This window comes from Dermacentor albipictus, chromosome 6, assembly GCF_038994185.2.
Source record: "Dermacentor albipictus isolate Rhodes 1998 colony chromosome 6, USDA_Dalb.pri_finalv2, whole genome shotgun sequence".
NCBI lineage: Eukaryota > Metazoa > Arthropoda > Arachnida > Ixodida > Ixodidae > Dermacentor > Dermacentor albipictus.
In genome coordinates, this window is record NC_091826.1 from 14,896,269 (window position 1) to 14,916,000 (window position 19,732).

The window sequence follows — 19,732 nt, forward strand, 5'->3', positions numbered from 1 at the left end:
GCCATTGTTTAACCCTGAACAAGTTTAACAAAAACGCTGTTTCTACCCGAAGTTAAGCCCGGTCGCAAATGGCCAAAACAAATACAGGTGTCAAAAAAACAACAATAAAGGCTGCCCTTTTTGTGTCAACAGGTGTCAAGGTATATCATGTTATCATTATTATTCATATGTGCGAAGAGATGTGCTTATTTTTCGCTTAGTCTTCAAGAGAACGCCTAGATATGTAGCGTATTCAACGCCTGCCGGCCTTCAGTGAATGAATGCTAGTTTCGCAGCCGCGTTTTGTATGAATGCGACATTGGCCCATCGCATCACATCTACGTCATGTCGTATGTGCTTAAACTGCGGTGATGCGCTCCAACACAGCACTGACAAACGGTGGTTGTGATGATGTCGAGAGGGCGGGCGTTTTCCCAACTAAGGTACGTTCAAATTGGTCTAGTGTGGACAAAGGAATGCTCAATATGCAAATGATAATGCATGTCAGCAAAGGCTTGCAAGATACGGAAAAGCATCGCACCTTTTGCGAAGCACTTGTAATGAAGCCACACACAAAAAAAGAACAAATCTAGTAGACGTGCTTGGTGATCCCTTCTTTGCTTTGTTCTACCAGCAGTGGTGACTTAGCGGCCTGGGTATTGCGCAGCTAAGCATGAGATGGCGGCTTCGATTCCCGACCGCCACAGCCGCATTCTGATGTCGGCGCATTGTTAAAATAAATCCAGTGGTCCAAATTAACCCGGAATCCCCCAATACAGGGTGCCTCATATGGTTTTCGCGCGTAAAACTCCTGAGGTATTAATATATGCTAGAGTGAAGTTCAGTTATGGATAGGTCATAAAACCAATTTACGATTAATTAAATAATTACTGTGCTACCTGGTGGAAACGTATGGTTGGGCTAGTTCATTATAACAGCAAATGACACTGGAGAACACGAGGGACAAGCATGATAGTAGGTCGCGATCGTCTCAATCTCTTTTCTCGTTCCTCGTGTTCTATGGCTCCATTTGCGGCTGCTTTGGCAGTTACTTTTTGACTCAAGGTTTCATCGTTTTATATTGTTACGAATGGGTACACTCCATGGTCAGAAATAAAGGTGAGCCAGTTTGAATTTTCTTTGATGTAGAATTAGGTTCGCCTTTTGTGAAGTTTAAGTAGCAGTAGTAGTAGTGGAAGTACTATTCATTTGGCTCGGGAGAGTTGGGCACCTACCTGGGCTGACGTAGTTTTCAGTGCCTTCAACAACCCCTCCCCTTGCTTGTGTAACTACTATGCTTTTTCGATATTCTTCTTATGTTTCAGTCCCTTCAGTTGCAAAATGAGCACGGTGCTCAGAAGAGCTGCCACCCTCCTGTGCTTTCTGACAACTGCGGCGTCACTGGACATCGACTCGTCGGACGGAGGTTACAAGGACATATGGGTGTCCATCAGCGAAAGAGTTCCTTACAACGAGTCCATCATTGAGAACATCAAGGCAAGCACGAACTGCTCGCTTCCCCAGCATCACTTCGCTTCCTCGTGTGTTTTGGCGATCTCACCATATCGTTGCGACAACAGGGTACCAGAGCACGACGGACCTATGTGTGTTTTTTACACACACACACACACACACACACACACACACACACACACACACACACACACACACACACACACACACACACACACACACACACACACACACACACACACACACACACACACACACACACACACACACACACACACACACACACACACACACACACACACACACACACACACACACACACACACACACACACACACACACACACACACACACACACACACACACACACACACACACACACACACACACACACACACACACACACACACACACACACACACACACACACACACACACACACACACACACACACACACACACACACACACACACACACACACACACACAGGCGCCAAGAGTGTGTAGCGTGCAAGGCGCCATGAGTCAAGTCAGTTACTAAAAACGCTGATTAATACGATGATTAAGATTGCCCTTTGTTACGTTAGCCGATGACAAATTTTCTGTTCACGCCGCACGTTTATGGTTTGGCGGTGTGTTCGCATTTTTCCGCAGGAATTTCGCTGCTGCATTTGGGTACCACAACGTACAATATCTTTGCCTTCCCGGCTCGGACAGATAAACTTCAGTAAATTGGAAGCAAGATTTTTCTAGCACTACTTCTGTGCTGTGGGGATATATTTGTGTTGTCTTGAAATTGGTGCTAGTCACACAATCTCGAGCAAATGGTGATGCTTGGAGTGCAAGTCGACTTTTATTCTGCATGTGAAACGTTGCCTTTATTATCATTATTTGAAACAACTACTAGTACAAATATTAAATCGACACGATTTATTGACCATTATAGAGCAAATCTTTATGTACGCCCCTGTTTTGAAATGCGGCCAGAACACAAATATATTTATATAATTTTCTCTCGTCTCCCATAGTTGTAATATTCAAGAATAGTAATCATTTAAGAAGCTATTTGTGGTAAATGCATTGTATGTATCGGTTATCGTCAAGATTTTTCGCTATCAAAGGTACTTCTTGCTAAATACTATAGTGGCGTAGCCCACGTAATCTTTCAGCTTGTGTTGCAACCACAGACTCAACTTTCAGTAAAGAAAAATAGTTTTAAACTTTACTCAGCTCTTCCTTAGTTCAGTTTCAGAAGAAAACTTGTGGGGGACATTAACTAAATTTTGAACTTATGGGCAAATCGCGCGCTTAACTGTAAGAGCTAGATATTTTTTAACGCATTTTTTTTCTTCTTTAATAACTGTGGATGAGGCGTCGAATTGTAGCCACGTTGCTACAATTCGTCATTTCCTTAGAAAATTCAAATTTATTAGGCAATACGTATATTAAGCAATGCCGTAGGCCTTTGAGTTTCCTTCTGTAGAGTCTAAGCCATCTTGGCTGCTTCGATTCTATAAGACAGTCGCATTTATTGGCGACAAACCCATGCAGACTGTGGCCAATAATCGTCAATAAAAAAGAAGAACAAAGAACAAACAAACAACAGAAAAAAGAGACAGGTTTTAGAAGTTCTGTTAATAATGTACGACACGCTTGAGCCAGTATGTCGTTTTGTTGAATTTAGAATGTCAGCCTTAGGCCAAGAGCATTGCAGCTTCGGCAGTACTTGTTCGAGTACATTTCATTATTGGTTCAATAAAATATTCATTTCTTCTCTTTAGTAAATTCGTGACCGCAAGCCAAATTAAGTAACGCTAATTCGGGAAAAGTACTCAGAAGCAACTTGTACACGAGTCTTAAAGGCATTTCAGGACCTAAATCAAAATACTCTAACGTCACTATTCGAGTGTGACAGTTTCTTTTTTTTTCATTTGGTAAATTTAGTTCAAATGGTTGAGATGTTTGCCGTAATGAGATCATCTTCACATTATTTTATGTGCGAACAGGGGAATGAGAGTTGTCTCCGAGTTCCCGCTTAAAGAGTGGCAGGATCAGTTGAGGAGCAGGACTTGTAGAAACCGCCCGAGAGAAAAAGACAGCACTTTTCATGCCACAACCAATGCTGGTAACTTGCTAACCCGCTGCTATAAATATATATATATATATATATATATATATATATATATATATATATATATATATATATATATATATGCTTCGTAAACGGGGATTCTGGCGAAAAAACCCACAGGCTTTGTTCCGGTCTTCGTCCGAGTTCCTGCACAAGGCCACCAATGGGCGCGTGCACTTCAAGCACGTGACCATCGAGGCTCCCAAGACCTGGCCGAAAAGAGGCAGCGCCCGTGCCCTGTCGTCCGGCTTCTTCGAGAGGAGCGACGTGCGCGTCGACCAGCCCACCGCGCTACACGGGGACAGGCCGTTCACCGTGCAGAAGAGACGCTGCGGAGAACCGGGAGACTACATTCAAGTGACGCCCGCGTTTCTGGCCACCATTGGGAACTCGACGGCGAATAAGTTGGAGAACGCAGGCAAGTGCCATTTCCTCATATTTAATTAATTAACTCTGTGATGCCAAAACACACATCGAGGAAGAGAAAACTTGCTCACCTTTCTTTCTGGCCACCGATGACACATTTATGGAAAACACGAAGAATAAAATCTTGTTTGAGTAATATTTTAGTTGCTGTAGCCATAAATCATATTTGGCTTTGGTTTCATAAGCTGTCCTCAACTGAAACTTCGCTGTAGCGTATCAAAAACATGACTACAGGCTGAAAGGAAAGTTTCCCGAGCGCAAGTAGAAATTTACGAGGCCTCACTCTAAGCGCAGCATATGTGATACGGTAGACGTTGTTGGGCAAGAATTTATTTTTATTTACCTACTCGTTTGTTTCTTAAGAAACGGTAGTAATGGAATTACTGAGGAGACGGTAGCTGCAGCCACGACAGTAAACAGCAGCCGAGCGCTTAGCGTTCGTTAATATCTCGGCTACTGAGCAAGAGCTCGCAAGTGCGGTTTCCTGCAGTAGCAGTAGCATTTCGATTCGACGAGTGCGACATGTGAAAATAGCGGTATGCTGGTATGTACCGTGCATATTTAAACATATACCGTGCATATTAAACATATAAATAAACATATTTACAATATCACTGTTCATAAAACTGGTATTTTGACTTGCTTGGAATTCGGGGCTTCTGTTCAATACATTTGCGCCTAAATCGAAATTGGGTGGTGTTTAGTCACTGGAATAATATTTTTTTTAGCTCAGAGTGACGGATTGATTGATTGAGTCAGTGATTGATTCAAGTAACTGATAATATTGGGAATATATTATCTGACTTTCTAGAGCCTATTGGAAGTATTTTGCATATAAATGGGGTGTGAGAATACAGGCAAGCATTTCACGACGTGATCCTTGCTCGCAGCGTACGTGATGGTGCACCAGTGGGCCCACTACCGTTACGGCGTTTTCGACGAGTACGGCAACGCTGACGACAAGCGGTATCCACTCACTTACTGCGACCGCGGAAAGGTGAGGAATGGCGAACGCATGTGGACGTAGATCGCCGAATCTTCCAGAGCAGTGCCCAGCACTGCAGGTGCAGTAGTAGTAGTAATAGTAGTAGTAGTAGTAGTAGTAGTAGTAGTAGTAGTAGTAGTAGTAGTAGTAGTAGTAGTAGTAGTAGTAGTAGTAGTAGTAGTAGTTGTAGTAGTAGTAGTAGCAGTAGTAGTAGTTTACACTGAAATACATGGCAGCTTCATAATTCAGGTCTGTGCACAGACTACCGTAGAAAAAGAAGGGTTAGCTGGAACAACACATCATTTGACGGTGCAGTTTGGATTTGTGTTGCCTCGAAATTGGTGCTAGTCACAGAAATTCAAGTAAATGGTCATGTTTGAAGTGCAAGAGAGCTTTTATTCCGCATATAAAACGTTGTCTCTACAGTCGTTAATTTAAACAACTACTCGTACAAATATTTAATTGACGATCTATTGACCATTATACCGCAAATTTTGATGTACGCCACTGTTTTGAAATGTGGCCAGAAAACAAATATAACCGTTAAATTTTGTCTCGTCTACCATATATGTAATATTCAAGAATAGTAGTCCCTTAAGAAGCCATCTTGTGGTAAATGCATTGTATGCTTCGCTTCTCGTTGGGAGTTGTACTTGTGTGAGCATTGACTACAAAACTGCCCTCCCCGCTGTTAGCACAAAACAAACTAAAACGAAAGCACACTAAACTCTGATTTGGTGATACGCTTTAGCTGTTCATAAGTTCATGGTCCTCATCGTGCGATCATGATTGCGCGCCACACTTGTCTTCGCAGGTGAAGCTGAACGCTTGCTCGAACAGGATTGCCTTCACCGCAAGGAGAGCCGACGGAGGAAAGTGTGAAATCAATGACAAGTGTCTTTTCGCCAAAGACTGTGTGGTCACTGTGCAGCAACCAAGCGGGAATCCCGTCGAGTCATCCATCATGTTCATGCCATACCTGGCCAACGTGAGAACCGCCCTTGACTCTTATGTACAATGGCTGGGACCTTCTCAGTGGGTACAGTGGAGCATCAGGCCGTGGGTTCGGCACCCATCCGTGACCGTCGCATTCGAATGCACGGGTATTACAACCCCAGTGCGCTTAGGTATAGGCGCCAGGTGAAGAAACATTGGTGGTCAAATTTAATGTGCAGGAATTATTATGCCTTCTTACAAAATTATTGTTACTAATATTTAGTAAATGTACGTTGATAACTGTTTGTCCTAATATTCCCTACGTTGCTAGGAACTGCCGTCCATAAAGGTGGCTTAGTAAAACTTAATACTAATATTACTATATTACTATATTACTATATTACTGATACGTAAGTAAAACTTACGTATCAAGTTGTAAACTTCATAGTTTCGTTTTTTTACAATTTTTAATAAAAAATGACGGCCTAAATCATAAGTTCAACACAACGAGACACTAAATTTTATGTTCTTCTTTTAAATGAAACATACCTCGTCAAATTTGGTGCGGTGGTTGCCGAAAAAAACGAATTCTCCTTTCACATGTATTTAGATAGGACAACCTGAGCTAGAGCTACTTAAGCTAGATTTCTTCTTGGCACAACACAAGCTCTGCGGGGTTTCTCGCACGGTATTTTAACAGTCCACATTGACTAATGTTCGCCTTTAACGTCCTTTAAGCACATTGCGGAGTTAACAGAATTGTTAAAAAGTGCAGTGTCCAAACTGCTTTCGATAAATTCAAGAGGAACCTTTAGCTCGGGGATAACCTTGATGCGGCCTATTGAAATACATCTAAAACACTGAAATGCTTTTCCGGGACAACCGATGGATCAATCATTAGTAAATTTGTTTCATTTCAGTGAGAAATTTGGTTTCTTGGACGCTAAATACCAAACCTCTTGCTATATTTTGCAAAAATTCTCGAAAATGCGCAATTTTAATAAAACAGCAGCACGAAGTTTGCCAGTCCATAGAGCTGGACCAAAAAGAGACATCGCACTACTGTAAACTGTATTCGCAAGAGCATCTAAATAATACATACCTGATATATGCATGTAGAGCTTACGTGCATTTGTTAGAATGTTTACAAGGGAATTGAAAAAAAATTCCCACTCACAAATGACGGATATATTCCAAAGAGGCATATAACACATCTATTTTGTCTGCTTTAGATGTATTATTACGCGCAGTTTACGAAACCACATTGTTTTCAATGCCGAGTTACAGAGTACTAAACTTGACAGTTTCGTTTTCGTAATAATGCAGTTTTCAACAATTCTTAGTAGAAAATCGACGGCCTAACTAAAGGATCTGGCACCGACAGTCAACATAAATTAACTTTCTCTTTGAAGTACAGCAAACTTCATGCACTTCGGTACATTGGTTGTCGAGAAAAATTATTTCTCCGTTTACATGCATTTAGATAGGGGGCCCAGACCTAAACCTTCCTCTTACGTTATAACCTTGAATGACAACAAATAACTTGATTGCTTGCATAGCAGTCGCTGTAAGATGACCTGCTCTTAACAGATTAGTTGCGCGCATGCGAACGTGGCATTCCTTCTGCAAAATGAAATAACGCGAGCGCTGATGAAAACGTATGCCGCGCTATACCCAATACCACATCCATCCTGTGACAGGTGAGCCAGTTCTGCGATGACACAGACGGGCCCAAAGCTCACAACCCGTTCGCCCCAAGCAAGCAGAACGACCTCTGCAAGCAACAGTCCACCTGGAAAGTTATCAGTGGAAACGCGGACTTTCAGAAGTAAGCAATTTCTTTCCCCTGGCGGCTGCGTCAAGCCCATTCTGCTTAATAAACTTTATGTATGTCCATCTTTGTTCACTTTTATTTAATATAGCACGAACCGCACCTACCGCCAATAGTATGTATATGGCGCCGGATATTGTAGATATTCGTTTTCCCCCAATTCTAGGAATGAATGAATGAATGACAAATAAATAAATAAATTAATTAATGAATTAATTAATTATTCGTATGATTCTTCGCCAACCCTCCCACATTTAGTACAAAGCTAATTTCTCGTCCACTTCTCTTTCTATTTCTTTTATTATTTTCTACAATGCAATATCAGTTCACAGTGCGCAGCTCAGCCGCAGCTAATTTCCCCGATGCCATCCGTAGCTTCATTGTGCGCTCGCATTACATGACCATGACTATATATATATATATATATATATATATATATATATATATATATATATATATATATATATATATATATATATATATATATATATATATATATATATATATATATATATATATACATATACAGACAAGGAAATTAAATTATAAGAAAAAATAATGTCGGCTCATTGGCATCTCTAAAGCGCGCCAACAATATAAAGGTATAGCACGTTATATTCAATGGATTCTTCGACTGGCTTTCATACGGGAATGCAAAATTGTTTTTCACTCAATCTGTTCCAGTACGGGCAGCTAAGGTGAATCGGCGTAACCAAGATGAGTGCTAACGCTAGCAAACTGTAAATGTGATGGCAACACTCAAGCTATAGTTTGATAATCATCATTTCCTTTCCGCTTATACAAGGCTTTCCCGATCACATCCGTCCAAGTCCATCCACGTGACCTTCGAAGAGGTTCGGCAAAAGGAAGACCTTGCGCCACGCGTCGTCCTTGTGCTGGACCTTTCGGGTAGCATGACTGAGTACATTTGTGCATTCTTTAGGGAGTGTATGGAATTTTCAATAGCTGACCCTCCTGCATTTCCGTGTATTCTTCCTTCTCCTGCTTCTATAGATTAAGATTACTCGCCAGCACCACAAAACACACATATCTCATTTCTTTCCATAACATTAATTGAAAGGACACGTTAGCTCCTTAAGTGCAACCGGCTACTCCGCCTCACATGCCATAAAAAACATAATCACAATAAAAACCGAGGAACACTAAATATAGTCAAACTGCGGGAACACATGGAAAGTTCTGCACACGAATCCACGAAGCCACTGAAGATACTATATCAGCACGCGATAAACGTGCATAATTATTCACAGTTCCATAAATAAATAAACGCACATGAAGTTGTGTAATAGAATGCACAGTTTGCAGTTTTCAGAACAGAGTGAACTGACGCCAATTGACAGAATTGCACCACATATCCCATTAACAACATGTATCTAACTTAAACTTGCATGACTAGTAGTATATGTCATCTGTTGTAAGAAAGCTTTTGTATTTGAGAAGTGTTACGCAGTCTTCCTCATGGTCTTGAACCTCATTTTAAAGTTCGAAATTTGGAATGATTAATGAGAGGGACCCATCCACTTTTCGGTAAAAGCGTGTAAAATCTGTAAGAGTTTATGTGTTATATAAAAAATGATTTATTAGGGATCTTTGGAAAAGCGCAGTATACATACTTCCATGGTTCAACCGGGGGTGACACCGCCGGTGGTGACATAAAACTGTGCATAATTACAAGTCCGTCAACCACCTTTAGCTGAGTTGTCGCCGCCACAGCTGCAAAGCAAAGCTTATAGCAAAGCACGATAACACTGAGTGACGAGTAGTTGATAACAGGACACAATGCACTATTAAACGCCTATTTGTTCTTGATATCGCGTATTGAACCAGTTTACAGATTTGTCAAGAATGCTTAAATCTGGGTTTTAAACTTAGTGAAGTTACACATTCGAACTTCCCAGTTGTTTCGAGTTGTAATTTCTGTGGCAGCTCGTCCATTCACGCTTCAGGACACTCAATTTTACTGTCAAATGTTAATGACTTGAATATTTTATCTCTTCAAAAATATCAACAAAGCGATGCCAAAAGAAACGAAGGTGTCGTTCACTGTTCATTTGTAAAATAGAACACATTTGTAAAGTATAAGACAAGTATAACACAAGTTTATAATTCGACTCAAGCAAGTGCTACTACCTTTATGATCCTTAGTATAGCAGAATGGAATTTTCTAATTGAATTCAGGCTCTAACCTTGCATTAACAGTTTTCTGCTATCGATTGTTGTACCATTCTTCATTGTTTTGTTTTTTCTCTATGTGTACTGACTTTTGAATAAATAAAAAGCGGGGAGGGAGCAGCGAGGGCTTATATGACTCTTCAATCTAAACCACTCGCCAATTCGCACTGAAATTTCGCTCAGGTGACATTTTCCTTTGAGTTTAGCTTTATTACCACGTTTGCGTGATTTATCCACTTGTTTCGTCTATAATAAATTTGATGTGCGCATAGTCTGCAGCAATTCGTTGAGCAAAGTATCTCAGTTCCGCTGTAACTGAACGGTGGCGCCATCTCTCATGGCTACGGTGAAAATTGTGTGCTTGCCGTAACCGTGACACATGGCGTTCCGTTGCCGTCGAACTCAGAAAGAAAGCGCAGGCTCTTAAAGAAAGCCCACGTATAGCACTTGACGAATATTGTTTGGTGACAAGATAAGCCCCAATGGGTGTAAAAAGATTATGACGTGAATTATGTAAAAAAACTTTTACACATTGCAGGGTAGCCAACCAGATTCAGTCCTGGTTAACCTCCCTGCCTTTCATTTATCCTTATTCCTCTCTCTCTCACCGTAACGTGTGTTGTAGAGATTGCCATGCTCCAACTCGCTACTTAAGTGCGTAATCTTGCGTTGCAGTATTACAGACGACTAGACTTTCTTAAGGAAGCTGCGACACGCTACATTGGCGACATCGAAGACGGCTCGCTTCGACTGGCCATCATCGAGTTCAGTTACAGCGCCAAAGTGGTGCACACACTGATGCCAGTGAACGTAAACACAAGAGCTGGGTTCCTGAACGCCACACGGGGATTGAAAGCACAAGGAGCTACCTGCATCGGATGTGGCCTTGAGAAGGCCCTAGAGGTATTTTGACATTTCGGTAAACGTACAGCTTGATTGACCTATGTGCATGCGAGAGAGTTAGTATGGACAGGTATGGGTGATAACTAGGCTGAGCCTAGCTGTCGACCCTGCTTCAAGGAAGGTTCTCCCGAACTGCGTTCATCGAGTGTTTTCTGGAGCGTGAAAGAAGCCCGCGAATACACGGAGAGTGCCTCGAGCGGCCAGTCGCGCGACAATTTTGCGTGCATTTACGGGCTTCTTTCACGCTCGGAAAAGCACTTTTATGTAGCACGTATTGAGCAACAGAAAGCTGCATCGGGAGTTTTTCTTTCTTTCTTTTCTTTCTTTATTCAATACTGCAAACCTTGTACAGGTCCAAGCAGGGTGGGTCAAATGACAACAAAACAATAAACAATAATAACAAAGTTAAAAAAAAACATCAAAGTATGGCGAAAGGCAATAAGGAATCATTCCAGTCCGTTACCGTGCGAGGGAAAAATGAAAACTTGAATAAATCTGTTCGCGCAAAATACGGTGTCAGGGAATTAGGATGATGGTGGCGTGTATGCCTTGACGTTGAAAGCGACAGATATGGAGAAGGGTTAATAGCTAGATAGTTATTCCAAAGCAAGAAAAGAAATTGCAAACGTAAATTTTTTCTTCGTTGTTCAAGACATTGTATACCGTTCATCTGCATTAATTCAGAGGGTGAGTCATACGGGGAAAATTTAGAGTAAATAAACCTTACAGCTTTTCTCTGTACCTTTTCTAGGCGGGTGATATTGTGTTTATTAAATGGGTCCCAGACAACGCATGCATATTCAAGTTTAGGTCTAATTAGTGAATTGTAAGCAAGTAATTTTACGCTAGGGGGAGAACTTCTTAGCTTATGTCTTAAAAAGTACAGTTTACGGAATGCGGAAGAACAGATGTTATCTATATGTAAATTCCATGATAAAGTATTAGTTAGTGTGACACCCAAATACTTATATTTAGTCTCTTCCAGCAAAGGTGACGAACCAAGCCTGTAGTTAAAAGAAAGAGGAGCTTTTTTGCGAGAGAAGCGAAGAAAGACGGTCTTATCTGTGTTAAGTTTCATGTCCCACGTTTCACACCATTCAAAAATCTTAGCAAGAGAGGAGTTAAGATGGATTTGGTCGTTAATTGAAGTTATTTCTTGAAAAAGCACACAATCATCCGCAAACAATCTGATTTGGACATTCGGATCAAGTTCAGCAGCAATGTCATTAATATATAATAAAAACAATAATGGCCCCAGCACACTTCCTTGGGGCACGCCAGAGCCGACCGGAAGGCAACCTGATTGCTGCTCATTAACTGTTACAAATTGGTAGCGATTGGTTAAATAGTTTGAAATCCATATGATTAAAATTTCCGGGAGTCCAATACGTCTGAGTTTTAAAATTAGTTTGTCATGGGGAACTCTATCGAAAGCTTTACTGAAGTCAAGAAATATTGCATCAATCTGCCCGTTCCTATCGAGACATGAAGCGAGTGAATGTATTACTGTTACTAATTGTGTAATTGTTGAGTATCCTTTTCTAAACCCGTGCTGAAAATTAGAGAGGACTGCGTGTGCATCTAAAAATTCATTAATCTGGTTGGCAATAATATGTTCGATTAGTTTACAACATGATGATGTAAGTGATATTGGACGAAAATTTTGTAATAATGTGCGGTCACCTTTCTTATGTATTGGCACAACCCTGGCTATCTTCCAGTCGCTCGGTAATTTTCCATGAAGTAATGAAATACGAAATAAAATAACTAGAAACTTTGCAACTGATTCCGCATATCTCTTCAAAAACACGTTAGGAAGGTTGTCGGGACCACATGATGATTTAGTTTTTAAATTTAGTAACATAGAAACTATGCCAGGGTATGAAATAAAATTTACATCACAGGGGTGAAACACTGCGTGATTGGATGGACAAGCACCGGATTTAGAAAACACACTGTGAAAGTAGTCATTGAATTGGTGCGCAATATCCTCGTGATCGGTAACCACAGAACCATCAACCAAAATTTGCGGCACCGGTTTCTTTTTTTCACTTATATAATTCCAAAACTTTTTTGGTTCCTCTACAATGAAATTTGGCAGCACTGTATTAAAATAATGTTCTTTCGAAGAGTGTACTGCACGTGCAAGACCTTCTTTTAAATCCTTTAAATGACCTAAATGCAAGCGCTGTTTCTTTAACCGTTTTATTTTTCGCTTTAAGTGTATTATTTCACGCGTCATCCACGGCGTTTGTCTACGAACAAATTTACGTTTGCTCGGCACAAACTTATCGATACAGAAGTGGCACATATCTTTAAAACGGCGCCAAAGTGTGTTCAAATCAGTATCATTGAAATCGATAAGGCATGTTTCCAGATGTTCTATAGTTGATGCATCATCTGCACGTGAGTAATCTTTGAAACAACAACATTTCACAGTGTTATTAGGTACAGTACAAGCGACAATGAGTAAGTGAACACTGACAAGCAGGTGGTCAGAGATGCCTTCCACAATTTCAACAGTGTAATCAGGTAATCCTCTTGGCGAAAATACCAAATCCAGTACAGATTTGCTAGTTCCTTGTACACGTGTCGGTTCCTGAACTATTTGAATGAGGTCATGTGTTAACATTATGTTAAGTAAACTGTTTAAATTATTGCTGTTTTGAGGAAGGGATTCAAAACGCTCCCAATTAACGCCTGCCAGGTTTAGGTCACCAATAAGTACCAATTTGTTTCTCTGGAACCGAGACATGTGCTCTTCAAGTTTTAACAGATAATCAGCTGATGCATCAGGAGGTCTGTAAATGGCAAACAAAATCAAGGTATGGCCCCAGCATGAGATCTTTATGCACAAACATTCAAGGTCGGGAATTTCCTCCAAGAGCATAGCCTGTATGTGGTCTTTAATTAGAACTGCAACGCCACCTCCCCTGAAAGGCCGATCCCTACGAAAAACTTGGTAACAATTAGGGAAGACATCCTCGTCGGCTATTTCAGTCTGCAGCCACGTCTCGGTTATAACGGCAATATGTGGGTCATGTTCTAGTAAAGAAACCTCAAGGGGTTCCGTTTTGTTAACTACACTACGAGCATTTAGGGTGATTATGCGCAAGTGCTTGTCACATTCTTTGAAAAGGCGTCAATGCTCGGGCTGCTGAGAGCGTTGATTGTTTATCTTGACACGCATGTTTTTTGCCTCATCCCAAAAGAACATATCATTATTGACCCTAAGTTTATCATGAAGTAGGCGTACTTTTTTACCCTGCAGTTTTTCATCTTTCGCGCTTTCCCACAGAAGCTTCCGTTTCTTTAGCGTTGCTTGTGAGTAATCATGTTGTACAGACATGCCTGAATTTTTGAGCTTGCTGCAGTTTTCAAATATAAGTTTCTTTTCGTTGAAGTCCTGCAGATAGATTATGATAGGTTATATAGATAACCTATCATATATAGATATATGATATATATATCATATCATATGATATCATATATAGATATATATAGATATATAGATATATAGATATATGATAGAGATAGATAGGTTATGATTATGACTTTCATGTCACTCTACAATTTTCTCTTTGACTTTTCATCTAAATATAGTATGGGAGAAGTTGAAAAATAATTAAGGCTAATTATCTAAGTAGGCTCAATGGAAATAAAATTGTTTGAGTATCTCCAAGCGACGGCAAACAACATTACCTTGGTTCTTCCCAGCTAAGCGGCATTTGCACATTTTAAAACTCTGGCTACTAAAGTTAGCTGGGACACCCTGTATATGACACCGCCATTTGGATGTCTTCCATTTTGTTTGTGTTTCTGTTTTTGCGTGCGAGAGTGTGTGGATGTGAGGGGGATATTTTGGTCATCTTACTCAGTCAAAATTGTGCAAAGGCCAAACTTTGACGTCATACGAAGGTCAGGCAAGACACACTGAAAGTTCTTTCAAGGTGCCCTTCGTACTCTATGTATTGGCGCTGTCGCTCATTGCAATGACTCTGTAACTACACTCTATTCCACTATTCTTCAATTACAAAACTGGTTCTCTTAGTGGGCCGAAGTGATGACAGGCCTCGTTGAACTTGCCTTTTACTCCATGGTCCGGCTGTGTAGATAGAAATTGCGAGCCCACGCTGAGCACGTTGACCCATGAGCGACCGATGGAACACACAACCACACTCCGGAGTGAGAATGTTGAGGCGAAAACTTGTAGTTGTGTGCTATTATTGCGGAGCTAGACCTGTAGGAAAGTACAAAGAGGTACCCCTGAAAGGAAGTGAGATTTAGACGGTTATATCACTAGGCAGGGGCTACTAGTGAGCTACTAGTGAGCAAGCAATTATGTTTTCCTGCTCTGACTAAAATGGGTTAGTTTACCATAGCCATTTCTTTCTCTAGACTATTTTTTTTCTAATCATACCCGGTTAACGGCCAGCCGATCTTGGTATTAACGCAGGTGGAGTATAGCTCGCGCCAATGACGGCGCGCGAAAAGAATTGGAAGACAGCTGTTATCTCAATACTGAGGCTTTTATTTTTGCTCAGTGGAGTTGACATCGTCAGTCGTAAAGCCGGAAACCTACTTCGGAAGTTTGCTAGAGGGAAGCACGCATTGCCTATGAGCCAATATTATGTGAGTGCAAAGTGCACTGAGTATAGTTGCGATAAAACAGCTCGAGGGCTGGTAGAAGCGTTTGATATAAAGAAAAAAGGACAAATGTCTATCCGTGACAGATCGGCGGTTCTGCAAGGGAGTGAAGTGTATTTTCTAGATTCATTTCTTCAAATATTGCGTCGATTTCAGTGGAGCCTTCATATAGGCGGCCACCATAAAATAAATCTTGTTGACCAATACAGCGCTCGTCCCGTCCTCTTCATCGTACGTGCTCCAGGTCCCTGTATATATATAAACTGAAAGTGCACCAAGAAGCGCACCTAAACAAGCATGCTGTCAGTTCAGATGGTTCGGTGGAGTTTGCATTAAAGCACGCTCGTCGATATTTTCAGCTACTGAATACCGCCAATGAGACCCCGGAGGGCGCCACAATCCTTCTCATGAGCGACGGCGAGGAGAACGTAGATCCGCCTATCGTCGAAGTGCTGCCCCGGGTTGTCGCCTCGAAGGCCGTGGTCAGCACGCTGGCCCTGGGAGCCACAGCCGACCACAGTCTCAAAAAACTGGCCACTTCGACGCGCGGCAAAGCGTTCGCCTTCCGCGACCTGCAGGAAAACATCGTGGACGAACTGGAGTCTGCCTTCGTGTCATCCACGATGAGCCAACATGACTCCGTGCCCCGAGCTCACACGGTATGCGTAATTCAATAATTGATTTGTTTGAATACATATACACGAGAAAAGTAGTTATTCGGATCTGCTGTTGATTTATATTTATTTATTTATTTATTCAATTACCCTCCAGGCCCTTGAAGGATTGGAGAGAAAAGAGTGTACCAGGTCAATAAATACGATACGACAGTAGCATCAATAGAAAAAAAAATGCAATAAAATGGAAAACCATAGAAGGGGTGACGATATTTATAGCTGTCCATACATTCACACACATAAAAAGGCGCTTACGCTAAAATTGTTGAAAAGATAAAATTGCACCTCATCCTGAGTCTGGACGTACTATTAGCGAAAGCAGCTGGCCAATGGCAAAAAGAACTTACAAATGAGAAGCTTTCTGAATTTAGTGCAATGTTTTTAACAGCAATTCCAGAGGACTTATTCTCTATAACGAAGGTACCTCTGTGATTCAGCATTGATACGGGAATGGCAACGCTTTGACTCTGTAGTGCTGGTAACTTATCGATAAAGTAGCTAAATTTAGCAGTATTTATTCACCATAACAAAAAAAATTTTAGTCCTTTAGCGATCTCTTATGGGACTTAAAAATGACGTAAATGGGTAGCATATTACCTTTGTAGAATATCCCAAGAATTTATGGTTACTTACAATGCCTAGCGAAACGTTTATCCTAAGAAGTATAGACGCCTTTCTATTCGTTCGGCACCTGTAAAGAGATACATACACGGAACATCCGATTAGCGAGCCAAAAGTGTGTCAAAGCTCCCTCTTCAAGTAATGCGCTATCCTGAGATGTGATGCCCTTCCAAGAACTCGGGGGTTGTTTTTCCTTTTCACTTCCCTAGTTTCTGACTCGCCACAGCAGGAATTATAATTTAAAGCTACAGTTTAAAAACCGATACGGAACAATTCTTGTTTAGGAACAATTAAAACCTTAGATAAGATGAAATTTCCAGCAATCTATATAATCACTTAGTGACCTAGTGACATTGCCCGAAAAATCTTTGGCTAAATGTCACTGCCTCTTCCATGTTTTCCTCCTTTTCTAAGTATACCCGTTCTTCCGAATGGAGACAGTTCAGCCCGCACTAAGAAACTCAACATAGTGCATTGTGCCATACGGGACACAATTGAAAATGCAGTTGGTTATGGGACAAGTAATTGCCGCCGCCTAAACATTCACCAGCACTCGCCTTGTCCTTACAGAGTTCGTTCTGTACTAAGGGGATGGGGAGCTTTCAAGTTGCAGTATTCCAACTACGCACCCCGCCTTTTCCCCCTCGTAGTTCCAACCGCTTATGTACACGTGTATGCGGTGTAATTCAACTCAACATGATCCTATGAAGCGCTAAAAAACCGAGCACATATACAGGAAAGGCAGCACACGGCGCTACTCTTTTCTATTCTGTTCTATCCTATTCTATTCTCCGACTTCCATCTTCAATGTTGGAAGACAGCGCTGTGTGTTGTCCTTCAGCGGCGCTTATGGGAACCCAGTATGAGAGACCAACAAGCCTGAATTACTGGTCAAAAGCGTAGCAGTTTGGGCGAGTTGGTATGTCATGACTGTTTTAGGCTTGTAGCGCAGCTCGGAAGAGCAAAAAAGGAATAAGGTAGGGGTAATAAAAGGAAACGGGAAACAGAGTGAGCGCTAACTTCCAACTGACAGTTTATTTCATGACACGAGACTACTTATACACTCGGCAAACCATATGACATCAGGAGATAACAAAGACATGAAGCAACAAAACCGATAGTGACCAAGTGGTAACATTCAGACGCAGCACTGGTAATTTCTGGCGCAGCACTGCAAAACGTGTGGTTGCGAACCTGTCTTAGAGGAATGCGTCATTCTTGGTCGCAGTCGTAATCAGCTCACAAGAGAAATCATCGAAGCAAAGGCTATCATTGGTCTGGGCCATGCATGTGTAAGCTCACCTTCATTATCATTATCAAACAATGAATTGGCGTATCTCCGACTGCAGCCACAGGCTGTCTGAATGTTACCACTTGGTCACTATCGGTTTTGTTGCTTCATGTCTTTGTTATCTCCTGATGTCATATGGTTTGCCGAGTGTATAAGTAGTCTCGTGTCATGAAATAAACTGTCAGTTGGAAGTTAGCGCTCACTCTGTTTCCCGTTCCCTTTGATTACCCCTACCTTATTCCTTTTTTGCTCTTCCGAGCTGCGCTACAAGCCTAAAAAGGCCTGAATTACTGGCTATGTCTGTTTTGACGGGAAGGTGGTGGAAGTTGCTTGCGCCAGAAAACTTCGCCGCAAAGGCTCAGGAACATCACAACATTATCTTGTTACAGGATGGTAATACTGCGAGTAGTAAATGTCTTGCAGCTGAAATCGCAATCCGCTATTGTTTCGAGAAACGCTTGCTTCAAAGATTTTATTATGGTGCCGCAAAGGTTTAGGCTTGTGCGTCAAATATTTGCCCCGCGTAGGTTTTCATTTTCCCTCGCTTTTGTTCCCACCCACTGCAGCGGTACCATTCATGAGACAGGTGTTCATATAGGCCCTCATGTTGTCGTCTTCTTCTTATGCATCGAAGTTGGTGGAGTCTGAGGAAGAGTTCACCAGCTTGCTGGAAAAGAAGTTCCAAGTGGACTCCAACGTGAGAAATGGGACGGTGGTCCACGTGACCCGCAACCGCCCCGAAACAGGGAAAATCGAAGCTTGGCTCACAGATCCTAGCGGACAGCGACGCAAGGAGTGGCGAGGAACCGTGAACGCAAACGACGTAGTGATCTTCATTGCAAGTCCAGCAAAGGTGAGCCCCGTGGTTCGGCTAAAGGAAAAGAGTAATCTGCCTGTCGCAGGCGCTGTCACGCTTATATTGCTGAAAGTGTGATAGCCTGAATATATGTATAAAAGTAGTATAAATATAAACATCCTTATACATTTCCTGAACGAGGCAGTGTAGGTTGCAAATTTGCACGAAATGGGTAATAATGCCGGCGCTGACTTACAGCTAGGGCGGTAGATGGAAGATAACAAAGAAACTTAAAAAAAGCTTCTTAAATTAAAGTGTGGTGTAACGGAACGTGACAAGTGTAACGTTAAAATATAGAAATATGGTGGCATGAACCAGAGGGGGAACATGGGTGACTAATATTTTTGTTGAGATTAACGCAATATTGACGCATTATCAAAGTTGAAGAATCTCTACCACTTCCTTCTCGCAGATGAAAAATTATATTGCTAAGGAACAGTATTTGCGATGGCGAAGAGGCGAGCAATGAGAAGACGATGACGACGATTGGAGGATAGCGTGGGCTGTTGCCTCTTGGCCAAGTGCGGTGTATTCCCTTGTAAATGTACTTGTATATAGCTTTTCCTCTGCGTCTTCCTACGTAACAATATTAAGCAAATATGAAGGGCAGGAAAAATATTGTCACAATATCTTTCCAATATCCGGCTCTGGTCTGAGGCAATATTTCAATTTAGTAGTAATGTTCGTCTGGAAAGTTTAGGCCTGGCGTCATCAGCGCTATTACGACGTCGTAATGGAGATAAACTTACTGGCTTCGCGTAAAAATAAAGCCAGGCATGATGGCAT

General features: G+C 41.6%; 1 protein-coding gene across 1 annotated transcript; it reads left to right on the top strand.

The window, feature by feature from the left end:
- The first annotated feature begins 1,320 nt into the window (after positions 1-1,320).
- On the top strand, positions 1,321-19,024 carry LOC139061453 (calcium-activated chloride channel regulator 4A-like). The gene is made up of 7 exons (XM_070541445.1): positions 1,321-1,476; positions 3,704-4,001; positions 4,900-5,006; positions 5,809-5,982; positions 10,630-10,857; positions 15,864-16,163; positions 18,725-19,024. The coding sequence occupies exons 1-7, from the start codon at positions 1,321-1,323 to the stop codon at positions 19,022-19,024; spliced, it is 1,563 nt and encodes a 520-aa protein (XP_070397546.1).
- Positions 19,025-19,732: the final 708 nt, after the last annotated feature.

Coding starts and splice junctions, on each gene's coding strand:
- LOC139061453 (XM_070541445.1), top strand. CDS start 1,321: ATGAGCACGGTGCTCAGAAGAGCTGCCACCCTCCTGTGCTTTCTGACA. Junction 4,002..4,899: donor GAATAAGTTGGAGAACGCAG/GCAAGTGCCATT, acceptor CCTTGCTCGCAG/CGTACGTGATGGTGCACCAG. Junction 5,983..10,629: donor TCATGCCATACCTGGCCAAC/GTGAGAACCGCC, acceptor CTTGCGTTGCAG/TATTACAGACGACTAGACTT.